General features: G+C 39.9%; 1 protein-coding gene and 1 long non-coding RNA gene across 2 annotated transcripts in view; one reads left to right on the forward strand and one right to left on the reverse strand.

Annotated features, from left to right (window-relative positions):
• The window catches only part of FMO4 (flavin containing dimethylaniline monoxygenase 4), a 33,842-nt gene extending 24,324 nt beyond the window's left edge, over positions 1-9,518 (forward strand). The window contains 3 exon segments of the mRNA XM_059936161.1: positions 1,210-1,279; positions 7,415-7,769; positions 7,771-9,518. Coding sequence (XP_059792144.1) covers positions 1,210-1,279; positions 7,415-7,769; positions 7,771-7,842 — 497 coding nt within the window. The 3' untranslated portion in view covers positions 7,843-9,518.
• Positions 9,519-16,171: 6,653 nt separating this feature from the next.
• LOC132373343 (uncharacterized) overlaps positions 16,172-26,952 on the reverse strand; it is a 74,585-nt gene continuing 63,804 nt past the window's right edge. Inside the window, exon 3 of the long non-coding RNA XR_009505409.1 lies at positions 16,172-16,345. This is a non-coding gene — a long non-coding RNA (uncharacterized LOC132373343). The remainder of the gene's footprint in view (positions 16,346-26,952) is intronic.

Here is a 26,952-nt window from a genome sequence, read left to right on the forward strand (position 1 = left end):
CATAGATCAATCTGGAGAACATTACGCTAAATGAAATAAGCAGTCACAGAAGGACAAATGCTGCATGATCCCACTTATATGAGGAATCTGAAATAGTCAAACTCATAGAAGCAGAGAGTAGAATGGTGGTTAGCAGGGACTGTGGGAAGGGGAATGGGGAGTTGTTGTTCGATGAGTATTAAGTTTCAGTTATGCTAGATGAATATGCTCTACAGATCTGCTGTACAGCACAGTGACTCTACTTAACAATACTGTATTACACACCAGAAATTTTGTTAAGAGGGCAGATCTCATGTTCAATAAAAAAAGAAGACAATCCCAAAACAAAAACAAAAACACAGAAGACTCTTAAGTACCTGGATTTTTTAAGTATTTTATAATGAGCTCAAAAATGCTTATCAGAATGACAGAGCTGAGAAAACAAAACTTGATTAGATCACACCATAGAAGTGATTGCAAGCCTCTCCAGAGAGCCTCCAAGAGGCAGTCTGGGAACCACCAAGTGAAGTCTTTCCAGCTTTATACAGGATAAAATGATCCCAGTGGCAGGTATACTACAGAGCTAAGTCAGACCTTTCTCATGTAGATTAGTAACCCCACACCCTGGGGTCAGCAACTTGGCAACTGACAGGGGCAGGACTGGCCAGAAGAGAGAGACTGTCCGTGTCTAGGTGGATTATTGAGAAGAAGCACATCCTCACAACAGCTCAAGCCGACAGAGCCTTTGTGAGACTGAGAGACTGCCAGGCCCCTTCCATGCCTGAGCCTCCCCACGTAACAAAATGAAGACATACCAAAGCAGGGTTATAAAAACAGGGTCATTTTAAGTATTTACAGTTCACCAGCTAATAGTTTTAATGCACACACACAAATATAATGTGGAGGTATATATACAATATAAATAATATTATATGTCAATATATGTAAAGTGCAAGCAGATGAAGACGGTCAGGTTCTGATGACCAGTGCAGTGCAGGCTCGGCCACGGGGCATCTGTCCTCACAATTCCAGCAGTACAGTACCCTGCTTCAGTGAATTCAGAGGGGGGATTTACCTCCAAAAAATTACCCTCTGCACTCTAATTCCATTCTAAGCTTTGATGATCCCATGTTTTGAGGTTGGAGCAGTCGGGGGCCAGAAATGAGGGGGAGGAGAACACAAAGGAAGAGGCACATGTGACTTTAGTGTTGTTTCTGACTTTTCTTACAGGTCTCTGTAAGATACCTCCATCTCAAAAATTGATGGCTGAGGCTACGAAAAAGGAGCAGCTCATAGAAAGGTATGAAATATAGCCTGCTACCAATATATTCCATGACAAAAAAAAAAAGATTTTCAATATAAAAGCCATTCCTAGAGAAGCAATGTGGCAGGATGGAAATAACTGCATTATGAGTCAGAAGAATACGTTTTCAGTCCTAACTCTTCCACCAACTAGATTTGTGGCCTTAGATGTGTCCGGTGGAGGCACCAGGTCACTCCACTAAGCCTGGCCCAGAACAGATGGCAATCCTTTGTTCACTTGCCCCCAAAGCCCTGTTCTCTTTGGTCTCCTCCTACTTCTCAGGCTGCTCTTTCTATGCATTGACAGGTGTCTCCCCTTCCTCACTCCTGAAACATGGTGAACCCCAACCTTCATCCTCAGACGTCTTCTCACTTCTATTAACACTCACTCCTGGGTGGCCTCACCAGGCCTGTGGCTTTAAATGCCATCATACACTCATGGCTCCCAAACTTGGATCTCTAGCCCAAATCTCTCCTCGGAGCTCCAACTCTTAATCCAACTCCCTCTAGATAGCTCCACTTAGATATGTAGTAGGTATTTGAAATTTAATATGTCTAAAAACTAACCCTCAACCTCCACCTGAACATGGGCTGCTCTGAGACTTTCCCCTTCTCAGTCAATGGCTACTTATTCCAGTTGAACAGTCAAAAACTTTGGAGTGATCTTTTTTTTCCTCTTTTTCTCTCACATCCTCAGCAAATACTGTCAACTCTTACCTTCAAATAAATTCAGAATCCAGACCCTTCTCATGACCCTGGCTGCTACTATCCCAGAACAGGCCACTATCATCTTTCACCAGGACACTTGCTGTCACCTCTTATCTGGTCTCTGTACCTCCCGTCTGCTATTCTACAGTCTAACCTTGACGCTGCACAAGAGTGACCAATGCTCACGTTGCTCTTCTGTTGAAAACCCTCTGACTGCTTCCCATTTCACTCCCAGAAACGTCCCTGCAGCTCTGCACCCCTATAGGCAACCAGCTGCCTCTATGCCCTCATTGCCTCCTGTTCTCCCATCTCACCCATACTGCTCCAGTCACCCCAGACAGCTCCCTGCTCTTCAAATATGCCAAGCATAGCCCCCTCAGAACCTTTGCACTTACTGTTCCCTCTGCCTGGAATGTTCTGCCCCCACCCCATACCTGTAGGCTCACTCTGCTCAAATATCACCTCAGAAGAGAGAAGCCTTCTCTGAGAACACTGTATAAAATGGCAAACCACTCAGTCTCATCATTACCTCTTCCCCTTTACCCTCCTTTATATTTCTTCATAATTCCTATTACCACTTGATATATTCTATATCTATTTGGCTGGAGTTTTTTTTTTTACAGCCTGCTGATTTTCCCTGTTAGAATGTAAGTTCCTTGATAGCAAGGACTTTGTTTTACTCACTGTTGAACTCCCAGCACCTAGGATGGTGCCTGTCATGTGATACACACTTAAGATTGATTGATTAATTGAAGGAAAGAATGAATAAGTTAAAGAATGACATTGGCACATCATGAAGGTTTACTAACAACAGAAATGTGGGAATAGAGCCTTCATATACACTATACAGTTGACCCTTGAACAACACAGGTTTGAACTGCGTGGGTCCACTTACGCGTAGATTTTTTTCAATATATTGGAAATATTGGGGGAGGTTTGTGACAATTTGAAAAAACTCACAGATGAATCACAAAGCCTAGAAATACTGAAAAAATTAAGAAAAAGGTATGTCATGAATGCGTAAAATATATGTAGATACTAGTCTATTTTATTATTTACTACCATCAAATATACAAAAATCTATTTTAAAATTTATCAAAACTTGCACACATAAACACAGACCATACATGGCACCATTCGCAATCAAGAGAAATGTAAATAAATGTAAAGATGCAGTATTAAATCATAACAGCAGAAACTTAATTGTAGTATATACTGTACTACTGCAATAACTTTGTAGCCACCTCCTGTTGCTATTGTGATGAGCTCAGGTGTTTCAACTATCTGCTTAATATGTCATGTGATGCTAATCATCTCTGCAAGAGCAGTTCATCCCTCCAGTAAATTTTGTGTCTCAGTAAAAAGTGATCTCTTGCAGTTCTCACATATTTTCCATCGTGTTTAGTAAACCTGAATAACACACAGGACCCATACAAAAGTGTCACCAGTGATGCTGGAAATGCTCCCAAGGAGGAGAAAAAAGTCATGGCATTACAAGAAAAAGTTGATATGTACAATAGATTGAGGTCTGCTAGCTGCAGTTGCCTGTCTTTTCAAGATAAGTGAATCCAGCATGAGGACTGTTATTTAAAAAAAGAAAATTTGTGAAGCCATCGCTGTAGCTATGCCAGCAGGCATGAAAATCTTGCACTTTTTGTGAAATACCTTTTTATCTTGTATTGAAAATGCAGCTTTTATGTGTGTGCAGAATTGCTATAAGAAAGGCATAGTTATAGACTAACATGACTTGAGAAAAAGTGAAGTCATTACACGACAACTTAAAGCAAAAGAAAAGTGAGGAAGATTGTAATGCCAGAGAAGGATGGTTTGATAATTTTAGAAAGAGATTTGTCTTTTAAAATGTCAAGATAGGGACTTCTCTGGTGGCGCAGTGGTTAAGAATCCGCCTGCCAACACAGGGGACACGGGTTCAAGCCCTGGTCCGGGAAGATCCCACATGCCGTGGAGCGACTAAGCCTGCGCGCCACAACTACTGAGCCTGTGCTCTAGAGCCCGCGAGCCACAACTACTGAGCCCGCGTGCCACAACTACTGAAGCCTGCGCACCTAGGGCCTGTGCTCTGCAACAAGAGAAGCCACCGCAATGAGAAGCCCGCACAGCACAACGAAGAGTAGCCCCCGCTCACCATTAACTAGAGAAAGCCTGTGCGCAGCAACGAAGACCCAATGGAGCCAAAAATAAATTAATTAATTAAAAAAAAAATGTCAAGATAATGGGAGGAGCAGCTTCTGCTGACCAAGAGGCAGCAGACAAAGTTCCAAGACACGATTAAGACAATCATTGAAGAGAAAGGATACCTGCTTGAACAGGTGTTTAATGCAAACAAAAGTGCCCTATTCTAGAGGGGAAAAAAAGGCCACAAAGGACATTTATTAGTAAAGAAGAGAATTGAGCACCAGAATTTAAGGCAGGAAGGCATAGGCTAACTCTACTGTTGTGTGTAAATGCAGTCAGGTTTATGATTAGGACTGCCCTTATCTATAAAGCTGCTAACCCCAAGCCTTGAAGGGAAAAGATGAATACCAGCTGCCAGTCTTTTGGTTGTACAACAAGAAGGCCTGGACAATAAGAACCCTTTTTCTGGATTGGTTCCTTCCATGCCTTGTCCCTAAAATCAGGAAGTTTCTTGCCAGTAAGGGACTGTTTTTAAAGTTCTTTTGATATTGGATAATGCCCCTGGCCACCCAGAACCCATGATTTCAACACAAAGCGCTGAAGTGCTCTATGGAAGGAATTGTCAGTGCTATGGAAGAAAATAGAACATCAGGAAAGTCTGGAAGGATTACACCATTGAAGATGCCATTGTTGTTATAGGAAAAGCCGTGAAAGCCATCAAGCCTGAAACAATAAATTCCTGCTGGAGAAGACTGTGTCCAGATGTTGTGCGTGACTTCACAGGATTTATGACAGAGCCAGTCAAGGAAATCATGAAAGAGATTGTGGATGTGGCAAAAAAAATAAAAATAAAAAGTAGGGGGTGAAGGGTTTCAAGAGAAAGATCTTGGAGAAATTCAAGAGCTAATAGAGGGAGGGCTTCCCTGGTGGCGCAGTGGTTAAGAATCCGCCAGCCAATGCAGGGGACATGGGTTCGAGCCCTGGTCCAGGAAGATCCCACATGCTGCAGAGCAACTAAACCCGTCTGCCAGATCTACTGAGCCTCCGCTCTACAGCTCACGAGCCACAACTACTGAGCCCACGTGCCACAACTCCTGAAGCCCACATGCCACAACTACTGAAGCCCGCATACCTAGAACCCGTGCTCCACAACAAGAGAAGCCACTGTAATGAGAAGCCTACGTACCGCAATGAAGAGTAGCCCCCGCTCGCCGCAACTAGAGGAAGACCCAACACAGCCAAAAAAAAAAAAGAGCTTAACAGAGGGAATCCCTGGCCGTCCAGTGGTTAGGACTCTGTGCTTTCACTGCAGGGGGCAAGGGTTCGATCCCTGGTCTGGGAACTAAGACCCCGCATGTCACCCACAGCACGGCCAAACACACACACACACACACACACACAAAAGAGCTAATAGACACCACACCAGAGGAATTAACAGAAGACAACTTGATGGAGATGAGTGCTTCTGAACCTGTGCAAGATGATGAGGAAGAAGACATAGAAGAAGCAGTGCCAGAAAACAAAGTGACATTAGACAATCTGGCAGAAGGGTTCCAATTATTTAAGACTGATTTTGACTTATTTTATAACATGGACCCTTCTATGATACAGGCACTGAAACTAAAGCAAATGATGGAAGAAGAATTGGTACTGTATAGAAACATTTTTAGAGAAATGAAAAAGCAAAAACGTCAGACAGAAATTACAATGTATTTCCATAAAGTCACACTACATGTACCTGCCTCTTCAGCCTCCCCTTCATCTCCTCCACCTCTTCTGCCTCTGCCACCCCCGAGACAGCAAGACCAAGCTTCCTCTTCCTCCGCTTCCTCAGCCCACTCAATGTGAAGATGACGAGGATGAAGACCTTTATGATGATCCACTTCCCCTTAATGAATAGTAAATTATCATCATGACCTACCATCAATAGATTTATCTGTTGTGTGTGTGTGTGTGTCTTCGTGTGAAAATCTAAAAACTGCATGGCAAGAACTGTATGAGAAGTTTTTGTGTCATCATCATCATCATTGCTTAAGTACTTGTCATGTAGAACATCATGTGTAACACTTGTACTGAAGTGGATAGCCCATCCTTACATAGGTATAAAGTGAGTGATATTTACAGTAATATAAAATTAATAATGTGTTAGTTTTCTTACTATTTGCTAACTTTGCTTTCAAAGAATTACATTACTGTACAGTATGCCTCTTTCTCTCATATTTGGAGAAACTGTCTATCAGCCTGTCATCACAGGTAAGTGGGTTTTTTTATGTAACAATGTTTCCAATACTGTAGTATGAATATGACTGTAATGTTGTATACCATAAAAATTTTATAATGATTCATTCATTAGTATATAGGCTAGGTTCCATGAAATAATCATATTGCTGCTTCTTTTTCATTATCAATGTATGATTCATTATACTTGTAAATAAATATGAATTTCTTTTTCACATTATCTTTTCATTTTTGATGTCTAGTGTTAGGGATACAAATAACATCTACAATATTTTGTATCATAGAAGACAATATTGATGTAGTTACCAATAGACAGTTCATCTTACAAACAGATGATGTAAACTTATGGTATTGATGAGTATAGTACAGTACTGTAAATATATTTTCTCTTCCTTATGATTTTCTTAATAACATTTTCTTTTCTCTAGCTTACTCACTCTATTATAAGAATACAGTGTAGAATCATACAACATACAAAATATGTGTTAATCTACTGTTTATGCTGTCAGTATGGCCTCCAGTTAACTACTAATAATTTATTAGTAGTTAAGTTTGAGGGGAATCAAAAGTTTCATGTGGATTTTCAACTACATGGTGGGTTGGTGCCCCTAACTCCCTCGTTGTTCAAGGGTCAACTGTACTTATATCTGTATCATGTTCAGTACTGCTACACCAATTACAGTCCCCTCAACTCACAATTAACATCAATAAAAATAATTTAGGTAGCTATATATGTGATGCTTTCTGATCATGTTTATTTATTCAACAACTATGATATTTGAACTGATCTGATTTTACCCTCCTATCAAATTCAAGAACCTAAAACATTATTTAAATCTCCTCTTCCAATTGCCTCCTTCTACCATCTCCTTTAACAAAACTAATTATGCTCACAAATACCCTATGCAAATAAACTCCTCTTATTTTTTTCTCTTCAACATAGAAAAACATTCCTGACATGGTTTGACTCCAATAGAAAGAAACAAAATGGTCGGAGGTGGGGTAACTCATAACTTGAAAATCAAAAGTGATCCATCTTCTTCCCTATCAGGGGTTTGATGAAAGATACCAGTGGAGACAAACTTGACTACATTTCCTACATGGATGACCTCGCTGCCTGCATAGGCACGAAGCCCAATGTCCCACTTCTGTTCCTCAAGGATCCCAGACTAGCTTGGGAAGTTTTCTTTGGACCATGTACTCCTTACCAGTATCGCCTAATGGGCCCTGGAAAATGGGATGGAGCCAGAAATGCCATCCTGACCCAGTGGGACAGGACACTGAAACCCTTAAAAACTCGAATAGTTCCCTATTCCTCCAAGCCTGCCTCCATGTCACATTATTTGAAAGCTTGGGGGGCACCTATCCTGCTCGCCTCCCTTCTACTGATCTGTAAATCTTCACTTTTTTTTGAAATTGGTGCCAGAAGAACTATGGGACAGAATTTCTCCTTACTTAATAAGTATTTGGCGAGGATAAATCTGCTTGGTTATGAGGGTTGTACCAAGTCATATTAATTCTATTCCCAAATATCTTGTGTTTTTCACTTCTCCTCTCCATCATAACTGTTATCATCCAAGGTTAGGTCTAATCATCTCTTATCTGAATTATTGTACTATCTTTCTCTCTAGTCTCAGTATCCCCCTTTTTTGCCTCCTTTACCTAAGCAATTATTCTAAAATAAAAAATATTGTCATTGTTTCCATCAAGATCCTGGCAGGAATAAGATAGAACTCAAATTAGGTAATTTAATATAAAGATTATGTCAAGTGGTTTGGGCAGAGTGTAGGGAAATCATAAGTAGAATGAAATTCTCCCAGACTAGTAACAGTGAGGTGCTTCTACCATCCGTAGGCCTAATGAGGCAAGGCGAGAAAACAATTATGAATGAGAGGGAGGGAGAGAGAGAGAGAGAGATTATGTAGAGAGGGCCACCTCTCAAGAACTATGACCTCCAGCTGACCAATGAAGGCAGTCCATGGTGACCCCAAAAGTACTAGGGAAATTAATTGCCGAATCTTAGGCTCTTCCCTCCCGCTGATCATCTGCCCATGCTCCCCAGTTGCCTAACCCAACCAAAATTTAGAGGGCAAGGTTACTGACTATTGTGGATTTAATTGCACCCCCCCAACCAAAAGATATATTCAAGTCGTAACCCCTGGTATCTGTGAATGTGACCTTACTTGGAAGTAGGATCTTTGCAAATGTATATAAGTTAAGATGAGATCATACTGAAGTAGGGTGAGCTAGATCCAATATAAAAAGAGGATCCTTATAAAAAGAGGATAAGACACACAGAGACACAGTCACAGTGGAGAATGCCATGTGAAGACAGGCAGAGATTGGAGTGCTGTATCTACAAACTAAGGATCGCCAAGCAAGCAAACACTGGAAGGTAAGAGAGAGGCACAGATCAGATTCTCCCTCAAAAGCTCCAGAGGGAGCAACCCTGCCAACAATTCCAGACTCCTAGCCTCCAGAACTGTGAAAGAATAAGCCACCCACTCTGTGGTACTTTGCTATAGCAATCCTAGGTTACCAATACACCAACTGATGTTTTCCGTGGAGGTGAGCCACCTAAGCCACAGAGCAAAGCAAAGATGATGGGGAGTGTGTAGGAAAAGGCAACCAGAAAGGATCCAGAGCAGACATGTTGCTTTCCAATGTAAAAGTCCTTCAAAGTTTGTCCCTTGATTAGAGATAATAAATTCCTTAGCCTGGAAGAGGAGACTCTTCATGACCTGAGTCCCTTTACCCAGGTCACCAGAATCCTGTCCTACAGCTACCCCTCCACTTCAAACCCTGCCATCTAGTACTACCAGACTATGGACTCTTCTGTACCTCCTCACTTTGGCACAAGCTGTTGCCTCTTCCAGCCCCTCGAATCCATACCTGACTGTCTTTCTAGAGAGACCTTGATCATCTCCCTCTGTGAAGCCTTCCCTGAATCCCCAAAGCAGAGTTGACTGCCCCTTCGTAATGACTGTGCCTCATGTACTACTCTGTCATTGTTCTGTTCTTACTATAGTATAATTTTCTTTTTGTGTCTGTCTCCTAATGAATGGTGAGTTCTTGAGAGGAACCATGTCCTGTTCAGCTAAAACACGGCCTGATAAAAAGACTGCAAAATAAATATGTGATGACTGAACGGTGACCTCACTGGCTGACATTCCTTGTCTCTCCTCCTCTACCCACATTCTTTTCTTCTGCCAACTTGATAAATTACCTCAGATTACCTCAGCTCTGCAAATGAACAAGGACAGTCCACCAACACCTATTTTACAGACAGTCTGTGTGGCAATCAGAATAAATAAAACTAATCCATAACTGGGAGCCAGTGTACTGGTTGAAAGTGCTAACTCTAGAATTCAACCTGGATTATAATCCCAGCTCTGCCATTAGCTGTAAGGCCGTGGCCGAGTTACTTAGCCTCTCTGAGCCTCAAGTGTCCTCAGCTGGAAAATGAGGAGAAAAGAATAGTATCACCCACCTCAAAAGTAAACATTAAGTGAGACAATATAGGGTGTTACTTATACAGTAAATTACCTATTAACAGCTGAGGAGTCTGAGGACATTTTTAATTCTCTGAATTAAAGGATTTGAAAACGATTGCCTGTTGCCTAATCAGAGAGTATGGCCTTTGCTCTCTGTGGATTGTCTGGTAGCACTTTCCAGCTAGGATCACTCTTTTGTCCTTGTGCCCCACCCCTGCCCAAACCTTGAGGTCTGTTGCCACCACCATCACTGCCACTATCACTGCACCACCCTCATGCTTCTCAGATGGACCTTTCAGGATGCAGCAAGCAAATAATAGCAAAGGAAGAATTATTCTCAATCATTAAGAGTGGATCTCCTGTCAGAAGAACCTAGGGGCAAGACGGGAATAAAGATGCAGACCTACTAGAGAACGGACTTGAGGATACAGGGAGGGGGAAGGGTAAGCTGGGACAAAGTGAGAGAGTGGCATGGACATATATACACTACCAAACGTAAAATAGATAGCTAGTGGGAAGCAGCCGCATAGCACGGAGAGATCAGCTCGGTGCTTTGTGACCACCTAGAGGGGTGGGATAGGGAGGGTGGGAGGGAGGGAGATGCAAGGGGGAAGAGATATGGGGACATATGTACATGTATAACTGATTCACTTTGTTATAAAGCAGAAACTGACACACCATTGTAAAGCAATTATACTCTAATAAAGATGTTAAAAAAATAATAATAAAAAAAAGAGTGGACCTCCTGGGCTTCCCTGGTGGCGCAGTGGTTGAGAGTCTGCCTGCCAATGCAGGGGACACGGGTTCGAGCCCTGGTCTGGGAAGATCCCACATGCCACGGAGCAACTGGGCCCGTGAGCCACAACTACTGAGCCTGCGCGTCTGGAGCCTGTGCTCTGCAACAAGAGAGGCCGCGATGGTGAGAGGCCCGCACACCGTGATGAAGAGTGGCCCCCACTTGCCACAACTAGAGAAAGCCCTCGCACAGGAAAGAAGACCGAACACAGCCAAAAATAAATAAATAAATAAATAAATAAAGAGTGGACCTCCTGATATAACTTGTTGATGTGCCTCTAGGTTTTAATTGGCAACAACCCCCAGTCAGAGAAGCACCTAATTCCAAATCTTCAAAACCAACTAAAGCTGACCAACAGGAGCAGTGTTGCTGGAGGATGGAGGAAACAAGAAGTGCCCACTGCAGAGCCTCCCATCAAGCCTCTTGGATAGCCTCAACCACCAGAGGGCAGACAGCAGAAGCAAGAAAAGCTACAATCCTGCAGCCTGTGGACCAAAAACCACAGTTACAGAAAGATAGACAAGATGAAAAGGCAGAGGGCTATGTACCAGATGAAGGAACAAGAAAAAACCCCAGAAAAACAACTAAATGAAGTGGAGATAGGCAACCTTCCAGAAAAAGAATTGAGAATAATGATAGTGAAGATGATCCAGGACCTCGGAATAAGAATGGAGGCAAAGATCAGGAAGATGCAAGAAGTGATTAACAAAGACCTAGAAGAATTAAAGAACAAACAAACAGAGATGACCAATACAATAACTGAAATGAAAACTACACTAGAAGGAATCAATAGCAGAATAACTGAGGCAGAAGAACGGATAAGTGACCTGGAAGACAGAATGGTGGAATTCACTGCTGTGGAACAGACTAAAGAAAAAAGAATGAAAACAAATGAAGACAGCCTAAGAGACCTCTGGGACAACATTAAACGCAACAACATTCGCATTATAGGGGTCCCAGAAGGAGAAGAGAGAGAGAAAGGATCAGAGAAAATATTTGAAGAGATTATAGTCGAAAACTTACCTAACATGGGAAAGGAAATAGCCACCCAAGTCCAGGAAGCGCAGAGAGTCCCATACAGGATAAACCCAAGGAGAAACACGCCGAGACACATAGTAATCAAAGTGGCAAAAATTAAAGACAAAGAAAAATTATTCAAAGCAGCAAGGGAAAAACGACAAATAACATACAATGGAACTCCCATAAGGTTAACAGCTGATTTCTCAGCAGAAACTCTGCAAGCCAGAAGGGAGTGGCATGATATACTTAAAGTGATGAAAGGGAAGAACCTACAACCAAGATTACTCTACCCGGCAAGGATCTCATTTAGATTTGATGGAGAAATCAAAAGCTTTACAGACAAGCAAAGGCTAAGAGAATTCAGCACCACCAAACCAGCTCAACAACAAATGCTAAAGGAACTTCTCTAAGTGGGAAACACAAGAGAAGAAAAGGACCTACAAAAACAAACCCAAAACAATTAAGAAAATGGTCATAGGAACATACATAACGATAATTACCTTGAACGTGAATGGATTAAATGCCCCAACCAAAAGACAGACTGGCTGAATGGATACAAAAACAAGACCCATATATATGCTGTCTACAAGAGACCCACTTTAGACCTAGGGACACATGCAGACTGAAAGTGAGGGGATGGAAAAAGATATTCCATGCAAATGGAAATCAAAAGAAAGCTGGAGTAGCTATATTCATATCGGATAAAATAGACTTTAAAATAAAGAATGTTACAAGAGACAAGGAAGGACACTACATAATGATCAAGGGATCAATCCAAGAAGACGATATAACAATTATAAATATATATGCACCCAACATAGGAGCACCTCAATACATAAGGCAACTGCTAACAGCTATAAAAGAGGAAATCGACAGTAACACAATAATAGTGGGGGACTTTAACACCTCACTTACACCAATGGACAGATCATCCAAAATGAAAATAAATAAGGAAACAGAAGTTTTAAATGACACAATAGACCAGATAGATTTAATTGATATTTATAGGACATTCCATCCAAAAACAGCAGATTACACGTTCTTCTCAAGTGCGCACGGAACATTCTCCAGGATAGATCACATCTTGGGTCACAAATCAAGCCTCAGTAAATTTAAGAAAATTAAAATCATATCAAGCATCTTTTCTGACCACAACGCTATGAGATTAGAAATGAATTACAGGGAAAAAAACGTAAAAAAGACAAACACATGGAGGCTAAACAATACGTTACTAAATAACCAAGAGATCACTGAAGAAATCAAAGAGGAAATAAAAAAATACCTAGAGACAAATGACAATGAAAACACGACGACCCAAAACCTATGGGATGCAGCGAAAGCAGTTCTAAGAGGGAAGTTTATAGCTATACAAGCCTATCTCAAGAAACAAGAAAAATCTCAAGTAAACAATCTAACCTTACACCTAAAGAAACTAGAGAAAGAAGAACAAACAAAACCCAAAGTTAGCAGAAGGCAAGAAATCATAAAGATCAGAGCAGAAATAAATGAAATAGAAACAAAGAAAACAATAGCAAAGATCAATAAAACTAAAAGTTGGTTCTTTGAGAAGATAAACAAAATTGATAAGCCATTAGCCAGACTCATCAAGAAAAAGAGGGAGAGGACTCAAATCAATAAAATCAGAAATGAAAAAGGAGAAGTTACAACAGACACCGCAAAAATACAAAGCATCCTAAGAGACTACTACAAGCAACTTTATGCCAATAAAATGGACAACCTGGAAGAAATGGACACATTTTTAGAAAGGTATAACCTTCCAAGACTAAACCAGGAAGAAATAGAAAATATGAACAGACCAATCACAAGTAATGAAATTGAAACTGTGATTAAAAATCTTCCAAGAAACAAAAGTCCAGGACCAGATGGCTTCACAGGTGAATTCTATCAAACATTTAGAGAAGAGCTAACACCTATCCTTCTCAAACTCTTCCAAAAAATTGCAGAGGAAGGAACACTCCCAAACTCATTCTATGAGGCCACCATCACCCTCATACCAAAACCAGACAAAGACACTACAGAAAAAGAAAATTACAGACCAATATCACTGATGAATATAGATGCAAAAATCCTCCACAAAATACTAGCAAACAGAATCCAACAACACATTAAAAGGATCATACACCACGATCAAGTGGGATTTATCCCAGGGATGCAAGGATTCTTCAATATACGCAAATCAATCAATGTGATACACCATATTAACAAATTGAAGAATAAAAACCATATGATCATCTCAATAGATGCAGAAAAAGCTTTCGACAAAATTCAACACCCATTTATGATAAAAACTCTCCAGAAAGTGGGCATAGAGGGAACCTACCTCAACATAATAAAGGCCATATATGACAAACCCACAGCAAACATCATTCTCAATGGTGAAAAACTGAAAGCATTTCCTCTAAGATCAGGAACGAGACAAGGATGTCCACTCTCAGCACTATTATTCAACATAGTTCTGGAAGTCCTAGCCACAGCAATCAGAGAAGAAAAAGAAATAAAAGGAATACAAATTGGAAAAGAAGAAGTAAAACTGTCACTGTTTGCAGATGACATGATACTATACATAGAGAATCCTAAAACTGCCACCAGAAAACTGCTAGAGCTAATTAATGAATATGGTAAAGTTGCAGGATACAAAATTAATGCACAGAAATCTCTTGCATTCCTATACACTAATGATGAAAAATCTGAAAGAGAAATTATGGAAACACTCCCATTTACCATTGCAACAAAAAGAATAAAATACCTAGGAATAAACCTACCTAGGAAAAAAAAAAAGAAGTGCCCACCAAACTGAGAAGGCATCTTGAGACTGAAAAATAAGGCAGGCAGCTCCATATAATCAATGGATCAGTTTATTATAGGGTAACTTACTCACAGGGTGGGATCTGAATCAGGCAGACAACGATCCGGAAGCATTCACAGCTGCACTCCATACCACCAAGGGGCCTTTGGAACAATTTTATAGTTTACCTAGGGTTATGGGGGGGTACGTGCTTAGATAAAGGACATGCATTCCTAAGCTAAGATTTATGAACAGGTTAACTAGTCTCATGAGCACCAGAATATGTCAGAGAAGGTTTTCATTATTGTTTGGGGACTAACGGAGCATAGAGGCCACCTGGTCCTAGTGATTATTAAACAGTATCTATTAACTACAAAGCCCTTGACAACAGAGAAGTGATTCACTGCACAGTACAGTCCTGGGTAGGGTCAGTGAAAGGACAGCAGAAATTGTAAGGGCCCAAGATGACACCAGTTCTGGCTAACAGCCATATACTTATCATATTTAAGCTATCTATACCCAAGTTCTTGAAGGAGAAAACAAAACTTAGATGTCTTTATTACCTCATTATTTTTAGTGTTGCTATCTTTTTCCATGTAGTGATCTTTAGATGAGAAATCAAAGACTCATAGAAGTTAAGTAATTTGCCCTGATTCACACAGCAAGTAGAGGCAGAACAGGGATTTGAACCCATACAGATGTAAGGCTAAAGCCCAGGCTGCCTCACTAGTTGCCTTGGGAAGCAACTCCTCTATTTGCCGCTTACCACCTCAATTTGCTTGTCGATGAAGCCCAAAGCTGGACACCTCCTCCTCCAGGAAGCCTTTGTCTTCCTGCTGTTTTCCTTCCTCTACACCTTGAATAGACTTCTAAACATTGTCCCAGTTCTCAAAGAACAAGTGATACCAGGAAAAGGCTACTGCGTAGGAATCGTTTTAACTGGGAATCAAATTTTCATGGTAAATAGTTGGGGAAATATCAGGTTTTATCAAGATATCAACTTGAGGGGCTTCCCTGGTGGCACAGTGGTTGGGAATTCACCTGCCAATGCAGGGGACACAGGTTCAATCCCTGGTCCGGGAAGATCCCACATGCCGCAGAGCAACTTAACCTGTGTGCCACAGCTACTGAGCCTGCGTTCTAGAGTCCACGAGCCACAACTACTGAGCCTGTGTGCCACAACTACTGAAGTCCGCGTGCCTAGAGCCCATGCTCCACAACAAGAGAAGCCACCGCAATGAGAAGCCCGCGCACCGCAACGAAGAGTAGATCCCGCTCGCCGCAACTAGAGAAAGCCTGCACGCAGCAACGAAGACCCGACGCAGCCAAAAATAAATAAATAAATTTATAAAAAAGAAAAAATATATCAACTTGAGAAATGAAATAGATTATGAAAGTGTTTGCTTTGTCTTTTATTGAAATTTTAATTATAATTGCAACTATGTACGAATGGGAATTACCTCATTATCTGAAAATTTACATAACAGCAAATAAAACATCCTCCACCTCATACATTCTCATAACAGTGTACATGGAATTTAATTTCAGGAATCCTCAAATCCTGATAGTGGAGATACTGGGATCTGCTTTAAGAAACTCAGCCCAGCTCTAGTCTGACCATTCCCGATCAAGTATTTCTGATCAGATCTCACACACAGGGAAGGACCGACCAATCAAGTGACTGACCTGTTGTGCTGCAGTTCAATGGGAGAGGTTGGAAAATCCAGCTAGGGCTCTGACTTGGGCCTTTAAAATGGTCATGGTTCCAGGTGACGCTGAAAGAGTCTCCCTCAGAAGGGGCAGCGCGGATTCTCTCCATCTCCTCGGTTGAGAATGAAACACAGGTCCCAAGGATGATTCATAATCCTATAACATTTAGAAATATTATTAAAGTCATTTTATCTTCTATCACTTATCATATAATTCAGTTTTTAAACATAAAATTATAATTTAAATGAAAACTACAGTATTGAGAAGCATTATGAGGCAAACCACATTTCACAAGTTCTTTCAAGGAAATTAAAAATAAACCAGCTATAAAAGTCTCTTGTTCAACAATAAAATGTGTTCAAAGCTCAGCATTACAATTAGATACTACTGTTATGCAATTTCTGAAGATTTATCTCTCCAAAGGAAATCTTTCAAGTGAATGGGGGAAGTCACTTTTAAAAAAGGACTAAGCTTCAGAGATTGCATTTTCTAGTTGAATAACAGTATGTACATATAATTACTTAAGATGAAATAAATAAGCTCAAAAACATTATTTTCTTGTACTCCTCTTATGCATACAAGTTCTAACACCCTCTCCACATTGAGCTCACTATAGCTCTTCAAGCCAACTCTTTGAGTCTCCATAGGAGTAGTAATCAGAGCACCTACCATTCACTCTGTAGGACAGAAACAGAACTATATTCACACCCACACATCCATTACACTCATTTGACCTCACTTTACTTGTACCAGGCAATCTGGCCTCCCTCAGCCACCCTCAGTTAACTTTCAGGTACCTGGCAGGTGAAAAACAGGCAAAAAATCGGATGGAATGGTTCACTGGCAGCAGCCAAAACAGTAACAGACAAAAGCAGAAAAGAGGAGCAACCAAGAAGGAAGACAAAGAGAGGCAGGAGCTCCAACCAGAACAGCAGAGTTCTCTAGAGTGGTGTGGGAGAATTAAACCACTCCCAATAACCTTTATTGGCATTTTTGGAAATTTTGAGTTTTATTTTATTAATTTTTTTATACAGCAGGTTCTCATTAGTTATCCATTTTATACATATTAGTGTAAACATGTCAATCCCAATCTCCCAATTCATCCCACCACCACCACCACCACCCCCCACTTTCCCCACTTGGTGTCCATATGCTTGTTCTCTACATCTGTGTCTCTATTTCTGCCCTGCAAACTGGTTCATCTGTACCATTTTTCTAGATTGCACATATATGCATTAATATAAAATATTTGTTTTTCTCTTTCTGACTTACTTCACTCTGTATGACAGTCTCTAGATCCATCCACGTCTCTACAAATGACCCAATTTTGTTCCCTTTTATGGCTGAGTAATATTCCATTGTATACATGTACCACATCTTCTTTATCCATTCGTCGGTCGATGGGCATTTAGGTTGCTTCCGTGACCTGGCTATTGTAAATAGTGCTGCAATGAACAGTGGGGTGCATGTGTCTTTTTGAATTATGGTTTTCTCTGGGTATATGCCCAGTAGTGGGATTGCTGGGTCATATGGTAATTCTATTTTTAGTTTTTTAAGGAACCTCCATACTGTTCTCCATAGTGGCTGTATCAACTTACATTCCCACCAACAGTGCAAGAGGGTTCCCTTTTCTCCACACCCTCTCCAGCATTTGTTTGTAGATTTTCTGATGATGCCCATTCTAACTGGTGTGAGGTGATACCTCATTGTTGTTTTGATTTGCATTTCTCTAATAATTAGTGATGTTGAGCAGCTTTTCATGTGCTTCTTGGCCATCTCTATGTCTTCTTTGGAGAAATGTCTATTTAGGTCTTCTGCCCATTTTTGGATTGGGTTGTTTGTTTTTTTAATATTGAGCTGCATGCGCTGTTTATACATTTTGGAAACTAATCCTTTGTCCATTGATTCCTTTGCAAATATTTTCTCCCATTCTGACGATGTCCTTTCATCTTGTTTGTAGTTTCCTTTGCTTTGCAAAAGGTTTTAAGTTTCATTAGGTCCCATTTGTTTATTTTTGTTTTCATTTCCATTACTCTAGGAGGTGGGTCACAAAAGATCTTGCCGTGATTTATGTCAAAGAGTATTCTTCCTATGTTTTCCTCTAAGAGTTTTATAGTGTCCATTCTCACATTTAGTTCTCTAATCCATTTTGAGTTTATTTTTGTGTATGGTGTTAGAGAGTGTTCTAATTTCATTCTTTTCCATGTAGCTGTCCGGTTTTCCCAGCACCACTTATTGAAGAGACTGTCTTTTCTCCATTGTATATCCTTGCCTCCTTTGTCATAGATTAGTTGACCATAGGTGCATGGCTTTATCTCTGGGCTTTCTATCCTGTTCCATTGATCTACATTTCTCTTTCTGTGCCAGTACCATATTGTCTTGATTACTGTAGCTTTGTAGTATAGTCTGAAGACAGGGAGTCTGATTCCTCCAGCTCTTTTTATTTCCCTCAAGACTGCTTGGGCTATTCGGGGTCTTTTGTGTCACCATACAAATTTTAAGATTTTTTGTTCTAGTTCTGTAAAAAATACCACTGGTAATTTAATAGGGATTGCACTGAATCTGTAGATTGCTTTGGGGAGTATAGTCATTTTCACAATATTGATTCTTCCAATCCAAGAACGTGGTATATCTCTCCATCTGTTTGTGTCGTCTTTGATTTCTTTCATCAGTGTCTTATCGTTTTCTGAATACAGGGCTTTTACCTCCTTAGGTAGGTTTATTCCTAGGTAGTTCATTCCTTTTGTTGCAATGGTGAATGGGATTGTTTCCTTAATTTCTCTTTTGGGTATTTCGTTGTTAGTGTATAGGAATGCAAGAGATTTCTCTGCACTAATTTTGTATCCTGCAACTTTACCAAATTCATTGATTAGTTCTAGTAGTTTTCTGGTGGCATCTTTAGGATTCTCTATGTATAGTATCATGTCATCTGCAAACAGTGACAGTTTTACTTCTTCTTTTCCAATTTGTATTCCTTTTATTTCTTTTTCTTCTCTGATTGCCATGGCTAGGACTTCCAAAACTATGTTGAATAAGAGTAGTGAGAGTGGACATCCTTGTCTTGTTCCTGATCTTAGAGGAAATGTTTTCAGTTTTTCACCATTGAGAATGATGTTTGCTGTGGGTTTGTCATATATGACCTTTATTATGTTCAGGTAGGTTCCTTCTATGCCCACTTTCTGGAGAGTTTTTATCATAAATGGGAGTTGAATTTTGTCAAAAGGTTTTTCTGTGTCTATTGAGATTATCTTATGTTAATATGGTGTATCACATTGATTGATTTGCATATATTGAAGAATCCTTGCATCCCTGGGACAAATCCCACTTGATCATGGTATATGATCCTTTTAATGTGTTGTTGGATTCTGTCTGCTAATGTTTCGTTGAGGATTTTTCCATCTATATTCATGAGTGATATTGGTCTGTAATTTTCTTTTTTTGTAGTATCTTTGTCTGGTTTTGGTATCAGGTGATGGTGGTCTCACAGAATGAGTTTGGAAGAGTTCCTTCCTCTGCAACTGTTTTGAAGAGTTTGAGAAAGATGGGTGTTACCTCTTCTCTAAATGTTTGATAGAATTCACCTGTGAAGCCATCTGGTCCTGGACTTCTGTTTGTTGGAAGATTTTAATCACAGTTTCAATTTCATTACTTGTGATTGGTCTGTTCATATTTTCTATTTCTTCCTGGTTCAGTCTTGGAAGGTTATACCTTTCTAAGAATTTGTCCATTTCTTCCAGGTTGTCATAGTGTTGCTTGTAGTAGTCTCTTATGATGCTTTGTATTTCTGCAGTGTAACTTCTCCTTTTTCATTTCTAATTTTATTGATTTGAGTCCTCTCCCTCTTTTTCTTGATGAGTCTGGCTAAATGTTTATCGGTTTTGTTTATCTTCTCAAAGAACCAGCTTTTAGTTTTATTGATCTTTGCTATTGTTTTCTTTGTTTCTATTTCAATTATTTCTGCTCTGATCTTTATGATTTCTTTCCTTCTACTAACTTTGGGTTTTATTTGTTCTTCTTTCTCTAGTTCCTTTAGGTGTAAGATTTGATTATTTGAGATTTTTCTTGTTTCTTGAGGTAGGCTTGTATTGCTATAAACTTCTCTCTTAGAACTGCTTTTGCTGCATCCCATAGGTTTTGGATCGTCGTGTATTCATTGTAATTTGTCTCTAGGTATTTTTTGATTTCCTCTTTGATTTCTTCAATGATCTCTTGGCTATTTAGTAACGTGTTATTTAGCATCCATGTGTTTGTGTTTTTTACGTTTTTTTCCCTGTAATCTCATAGTGCTGTGGTTGGAAAAGATGCTTGATATGATTTCAATTTTCTTAAACTTACTGAGGCTTGATTTGTGACCCAAGATGTGATCTATCCTGGGAAATGTTCCATGTGCATTTGAGAAGAAAGTGAAATCTGCTGTTTTTGGATGGAATGTCCTATAAATATCAATTAAATCTATCTGGTCTATTGTGTCATTAAAAGCTTGTGTTTCCTTATTAATTTTCTGTCTGGATGATCTGTCCATTGGTGTAAGTGAGGTGTTAAATTCCCCCACTATTATTGTGTTACTGTTGATTTCCTCTTTAATAGCTGTTAGCAGTTGCCTTATGTATTGAGATGCTCCTATGTTGGGTGCATATATATTTATAATTGTTATATCTTCTTCTTGGATTGATCCCTTAATCATTATGTAGGGTCCTTCCTTGTCTCTTGTAACATTCTTTGTTTTAAAGTCTATTTTATCTGATATGAGTATTGCTACTCCAGCTTTCTTTTGATTTCCATTTGCATGGAATATCTTTTTCCATCCCCTCACTTTCAGTCTGTATGTGTCCCTAGGTCTGAAGTGGGTCTCTTGTAGACAGCATGTATATAGGTCTTGTTTTTGTATCCATTCAGCGAGCCTGTGTCTTTTGGTTGGAACATTTAATCCATTCACGTTTAAGGTAATTATTGATATGTATGTTCCTATGACCATTTTCTTAATTGTTTTGGGTTTGTTTTTGTAGGTCCTTTTCTTCTCTTGTGTTTCCCCCTTAGAGAAGTTCCTTTAGCATTTGTTGTAGAGCTGGTTTCATGGTGCTGAATTCTCTTAGCTTTTGCTTGTCTGTAAAACTTTTGATTTCTCCATTGAATCTGAATGAGATCCTTGCTTGGTAGAGTAATCTTGGTTGTAGGTGCTTCCCTTTCATGACTTTAAGTATATCATGCCACTCCCTTCTGGCTTGTAGAGTTTCTGCTGAGAAATCAGCTGTTAACCTTATGGGAGTTCCCTTGCATGTTATTTGTCATTCTTCCCTTGCTGCTTTCAATAATTTTTCTTTGTCTTTAATTTTTGCCAATTTGATTACTATGTTTCTTGGCGTGTTTCTCCTTGGGTTTATCCTGTATAGGACTCTCTGCGCTTCCTAGACTTGAGTGGCTATTTCCTTTCCCATGTTAGGGAAGTTTTTGACTATAATGTCTTCAAATATTTTCTCGGGTCCTTTCTCTCTCTCTTCTCCTTCTGGGGCCCCTGTAATGCGAATGTTGTTGTGTTTAATGTTGTCCCAGATGTCTCTTAGGCTGTCTTCATTTGTTTTCATTCTTTTTTCTTTATTCTGTTCTGCAGCAGTGAATTCCACCATTCTGTTTTCCAGGTCACTTATCCATTCTTCTGCCTCAGTTATTCTGCTATTGATTCCTTCTAATGTATTTTTCATTTCAGTTATTGTATCATTCGTCTCTGTTTGTTTGCTCTTTAATTCTTCTAGGTGTTTGTTCTTTAATTCTTCTAGGTCTTTGTTAAACATTTCTTGCATGTTCTCGATCTTTGCCTCCATTCTTTTTCCAAGGTCCTGGATCATCTTCACTATCATTATTCTGAATTCTTTTTCTGGAAGTTTGCCTATCTCCACTTCATTTAGTTTTTTTTCTGGGGTTTTATTTTGTTCCTTCATCTGATACAAAGTCCTCTGCCTTTTCATTTTGTCTACCTTTCTGTGAATGTCCACTCCCAATAACGTTTGAGAACACCACTAACTAGAAAGACAGAAAACCAGTCAACCACAGTAACACAGCTTTCTGGGTCCAATCAGCCAACGGTGCCCAAGTCTCTCCAGCAGTGGTTTGGGAGGAACACACTGAATTACAGCCTGGATTGTACTCAAGCCTAAATCATTTTTTTTTTTTTGGTTGGGGGGTGTTTTGTTTTGTTTTTTGGCCTCGCTGCATGACTTGTGGGATGTTAGTTCCCTGACCAGGGGTGAAACCCTGGCCCTGGCAGTGAAAGCACTGAGTCCTAACCCCTGGGCCGTCAAGGAATTCCTGGATTAAATCATCTTTTGCCTTTTGAGAGGAAATTTGGTTTCTGGAAGCAGCTAAACATCATTTAGAACTCAATATGGGTGTATGAGATGTAAAGACAAACTGAGAAATTTCATTTTGATTGAAAACAAAACATGATATAAATAATGAATCTGATTTGCTTTTGTTATTCCAAACAATGTGTCTGAAAAATGGAGAAAGAGCAAAAGAATGAAGAATGAAAACCTAAAAAGTGACCAGAACAGGAAGCTTTTATACTTCTTAGACAAAGAAAAAATAAATTTGTGAAGAGTTGACAAGGCAGAGGGGTTTGGGCTAGGGGTAGTAAATGGTGAAAAAGTAACCAGGAAGACAAGGGTTAGTTTGACATGGTTTGTAAGGTTTCTCAGCCCCAAATTTCCTATTTATGGTGATAAGAACGTCTTCCTTCCTCCTGGTACAGGGAGGGTACCTTTCACATGGAAGTTTTATGATCTGTTTCAGGGGAGAACTTGGGGTTGGGGGGTGTCATAGTGACTTTCCTGCTCCTGCTGTTGTCTCAAACTCTTTCAGCTTAAGATATTCAATATGCCAAGGTGCCATATTTTGGGGTAGCGTGCCCTGAACTCTGTCATCACATTTTGTGCCACGCATTAGTTAGAACACCACAGGTACACAGGATAGAATGAAAGTTTCCTGCTCACACTTCTTAAGAAAAATCACACAAAACACAGTAATGAGGCCAAGATGATACCTGCCTGCCCTTTCACTGTCACAGTGAAGCATTGTTTAACAATCCTCTCCAGGATTATTTTATTTTCTAAGAGAAGTTACCATTTCCTGAATTTTCTATTTAGTATTTCTTTAATATTTCTTTATTATTTTATTATTTATTTTTTTATTTTGGCTGCACCAGGTCTTAGTTGCAGCATGCGGGCTTCTTAGTTGTGACCTGTGGGATCTAGTTCCCTCACCAGGGATCGAACCTGGGCCCCCTGCATTCGAAGGTGAAGTCTTAACCACTGGACCACCAGGGAAGTCCCCTCGATTTACTGTTAATTAGGGACTCAGATTCTGTGAAGTTATGTTAACTTATAGATTTATGTCCAATAAAGTTACAAATGATTTCTCTCTAGTAGAAGAGATAATCCCAAAGGTTGTAGTCTAATGCCCTGTTAAACATGAATCAGTTTTGTTTCTAACCTAGATAATTTATTCTAACCATTCTTTATTAAACTGCCTATAAATACTCAGTTCCTTAAATGCTCTTTGAACCGGCTTTACATACTGATTTCCTCACTAATTAATGAGATGATTAAATCTTTGACATGGGTTCAGTTTATGTTTGCAAAAAAGAGTTATGTTTTTAACTTCTGAAAATCACACTTTCACACTCTAGAAGTGAGTGAACCATTTACAAGAACTCATCTAAATAAGTCTTTTTCACAGTGAAATCTGGTAAGAAGTGCTTTCTTGGCACCTGCTACTGCTTAAGTCATGAGCAGCATGATATGAGGGAAAGGACGTGGACTTCAAAGCCAGATAGACCTGGGTTCAAATATGAACATGTCCACGTTCTAGCTCAACAATCTGGGGAAATTCACTCTTTTTCTCTAAGTTCTACTCTATGTCCATGAAATGAGAATAAATATTTCCTCTACAAAAGGTTATTGTGAGTGTTAAATAAAATAATACATCCAGCATTTAATATAGTGTCTGAGTCCTAGTAGGTGATTAGTACATACATAACCTTCCCCTTCTCCCAAGGGGATGCTGGCAAATGTCTAAAGAAAGTGCAGTGTTTGTAGATTCTCACAGTGTAAACACCCCCACCATGGCGATTTCAACCCATCAATCTGAACACAGAATTGGAAATATACATCCAATTGCCCCTCGTACCCCTGTTCTCCACCTCTGTAATTCCTCCTCCTCTTTCATAGCTCAACTCAAACACCTCTTCGTCAGAGGAGATGCCCTGATCCCCAGGTTAGGTCAAGTCTCCTATTATTTTTTCTTTTTTTTTTTTTTTTTAAATTTTATTTATTTATTTATTTATTTATGGCTGCGTTGGGTCTTCATTTCTGTGCCAGGGCTTTCTCTAGTTGCGGCAAGTGGGGGCCACTCTTCATCACGGTGCGCGGGCCTCTCACCATCGTGGCCTCTCCTGTTGCGGAGCACAGGCTCCAGAGGCGCAGGCTCAGCAATTGCGGCTCACGGGCCTAGTTGCTCCGTGGCATGTGGGATTTTCCCTGACCAGGGCTCGAACCCGTGTCCCCTGCATTGGCAGGCAGACTCTCAACCACTGCGCCACCAGGGAAGCCCTATTTTTTCTTATGTGTGCCTTTGCTTCAGAACCCTTCTCACAATTTGTAATTACACATTTATAACCATTAGTTAATTAACCTTTATCACATCCATTAGAGTGTAAGTGCCAGAAAGACAGATACCATATCTGTTTTGCCCTCCATTATGTCCCCAGCACCTAGCTCAAATCTGGTACAAAAAAAGGGGCTCAATAAATATATGTTGAATTAATCAAGCAACCAAACAACTGAAGATGGATAGGTGGATGGGTGGATAGACGGATGAATGGAACTGAATTTTTGTCCCTCGTCCAAATTGTACATAGTTACTTCCCCTCTAATTGGTGCTCAGCCCTCCTCTGAATACTTTTGCACAAAGTTGCTCCAATCAGTCCTCTTGGGAAGTAAAGCATTTTCTGATGGTTAGAGAGCCACAGTACGGTGGCAAACTTCCTGAATGGCAGTCATCTGACTACCTGACACCTCTGTAATTGAGACAGTTCTCCAGAGTCCACTTTGGAACTTGAGTCCACATCCAATTTCCTTCTCTTCTGCATATGTTTCCGTAAAAAGAAAAAATTAATAAATAGAAACCTCAGTTAAATAGATTTGGGAAACCAGGAAGGGGAGTTCTCTTGTCCTTAGCAGAGCCCAACAGGAAGAAGAAAGACTCTTCTTTCCTGGTAAGGACTCAGCCAATGAAAAGCCATGGACTCTTTTTTACTAAAGCCCTCCCAGCTTCCTTTTCCCCACTATAAAAGTGTTCTCCTTCCCTTGCCATGTGGGGACTTTCACATGGCTTGCCATGGTTGCAGACCCGGAATTGCCATTTTCTGCTGACCCCAACAAACTCATCTTTGCTGGAGAAGTATCTGGCAGTCTATTTGCTTTAGGTCAACATTTCTTACTACTACTCATACATAATGCCTTCTATCCAAGTTTCAGATTAAGATCAACATTTACTCAGCTTGACTCTTCTAGAGAAATAATTTTCATTCATAACTAGAAGTATTTTTCCACATTCAGAATTATCTTCTCCACTATTCAAAGGCAGCTTGGTTAAACTAAGTAGACTATCCCTCAAGAAAAGAAACATCCATTCTGAAGTATTTTCTAGGATGTTGTATAAAAAATAAGTCTTATTAAAACTTCTGGTTAAACATGGCAGATAGAACACGTGATTATTTTTATTTAATCTCTTTAAAACGACAGTAAAGGGGGAAAAGACAACAACAGATGGGCAATGTCATCACATTTTCAGTAGATAAAAAGCATGTGGAAGGTAAGTAACTGGCTAACAAAATAGAGAAAGTTTACAGCCTAAATTAACATAGACATAAATATCATAAAAAGCCACAGAACCTTAGGAAAGCTCAGGATCTAGAGGCATCCAGCATGGCAAAGGGCAGGGATGGGGCAAGTAGATAAAACCGGGAGAGTTAAAGTCTCCATTCTGAAGGATGAGCCGCAGATCCCTTCTCCCTGCCCTGCATCCAGAATATCAGCAGCCAGGCATAAGAGTGGCACTTCTCTGGAAAATCTGATTGGCTCTAGAGAAAAACTTCTGGATTCTAACTTTTAGGGGACCCCAGCAAAAAAAGTGGAGAGCCTAAAATCCCAGCCTGATTATGTCATTATCAATCCCACTGGCAGAAAAGTCCTGCACAAGCATACAAAGTCACAAATCAACAGTTTGGTACTGTGCTCTGAAATGTGAACAAAAAGACAAGGATCAACATATGTTTCAGGAAATCATCTCATACAGAACGCAGAGACCAAAACAAACACAGAAGAAAAGAAGTTGGAGGAATAAAAATAATGCGTGAATTAACATCCAAAGAATTATAATTCAGGGAATTAACATCAAAAGAATTATAATCCAGTGGTTAGGACTCGGTGATCTCACTGCTGAGGGCATGGGTTCAATCCCTGGTCAGGGAACTAACATCCCACAAGCCTCACGGCACAGCCAAAAACAAACAAACAAACAAAAAAGAATTATAATTCATGTCCTCTGAGAGATAAAAGATAGTGTTGGGCCCATAAAACAAGAACAGAATATTACTGTAGGAGGAACAATAGAACAAGAAGGAGCTTGTAGAAATCAAAAAAAAAAAAAAAATGAATGGAAGATAAAGTTCAGGAATTCTCACAGAAAGTGGGACCAAAAATAAAATA

Source organism: Balaenoptera ricei, chromosome 1 (genome assembly GCF_028023285.1).
Source record: "Balaenoptera ricei isolate mBalRic1 chromosome 1, mBalRic1.hap2, whole genome shotgun sequence".
In the NCBI taxonomy this organism is placed as follows: Eukaryota; Metazoa; Chordata; class Mammalia; order Artiodactyla; family Balaenopteridae; genus Balaenoptera; species Balaenoptera ricei.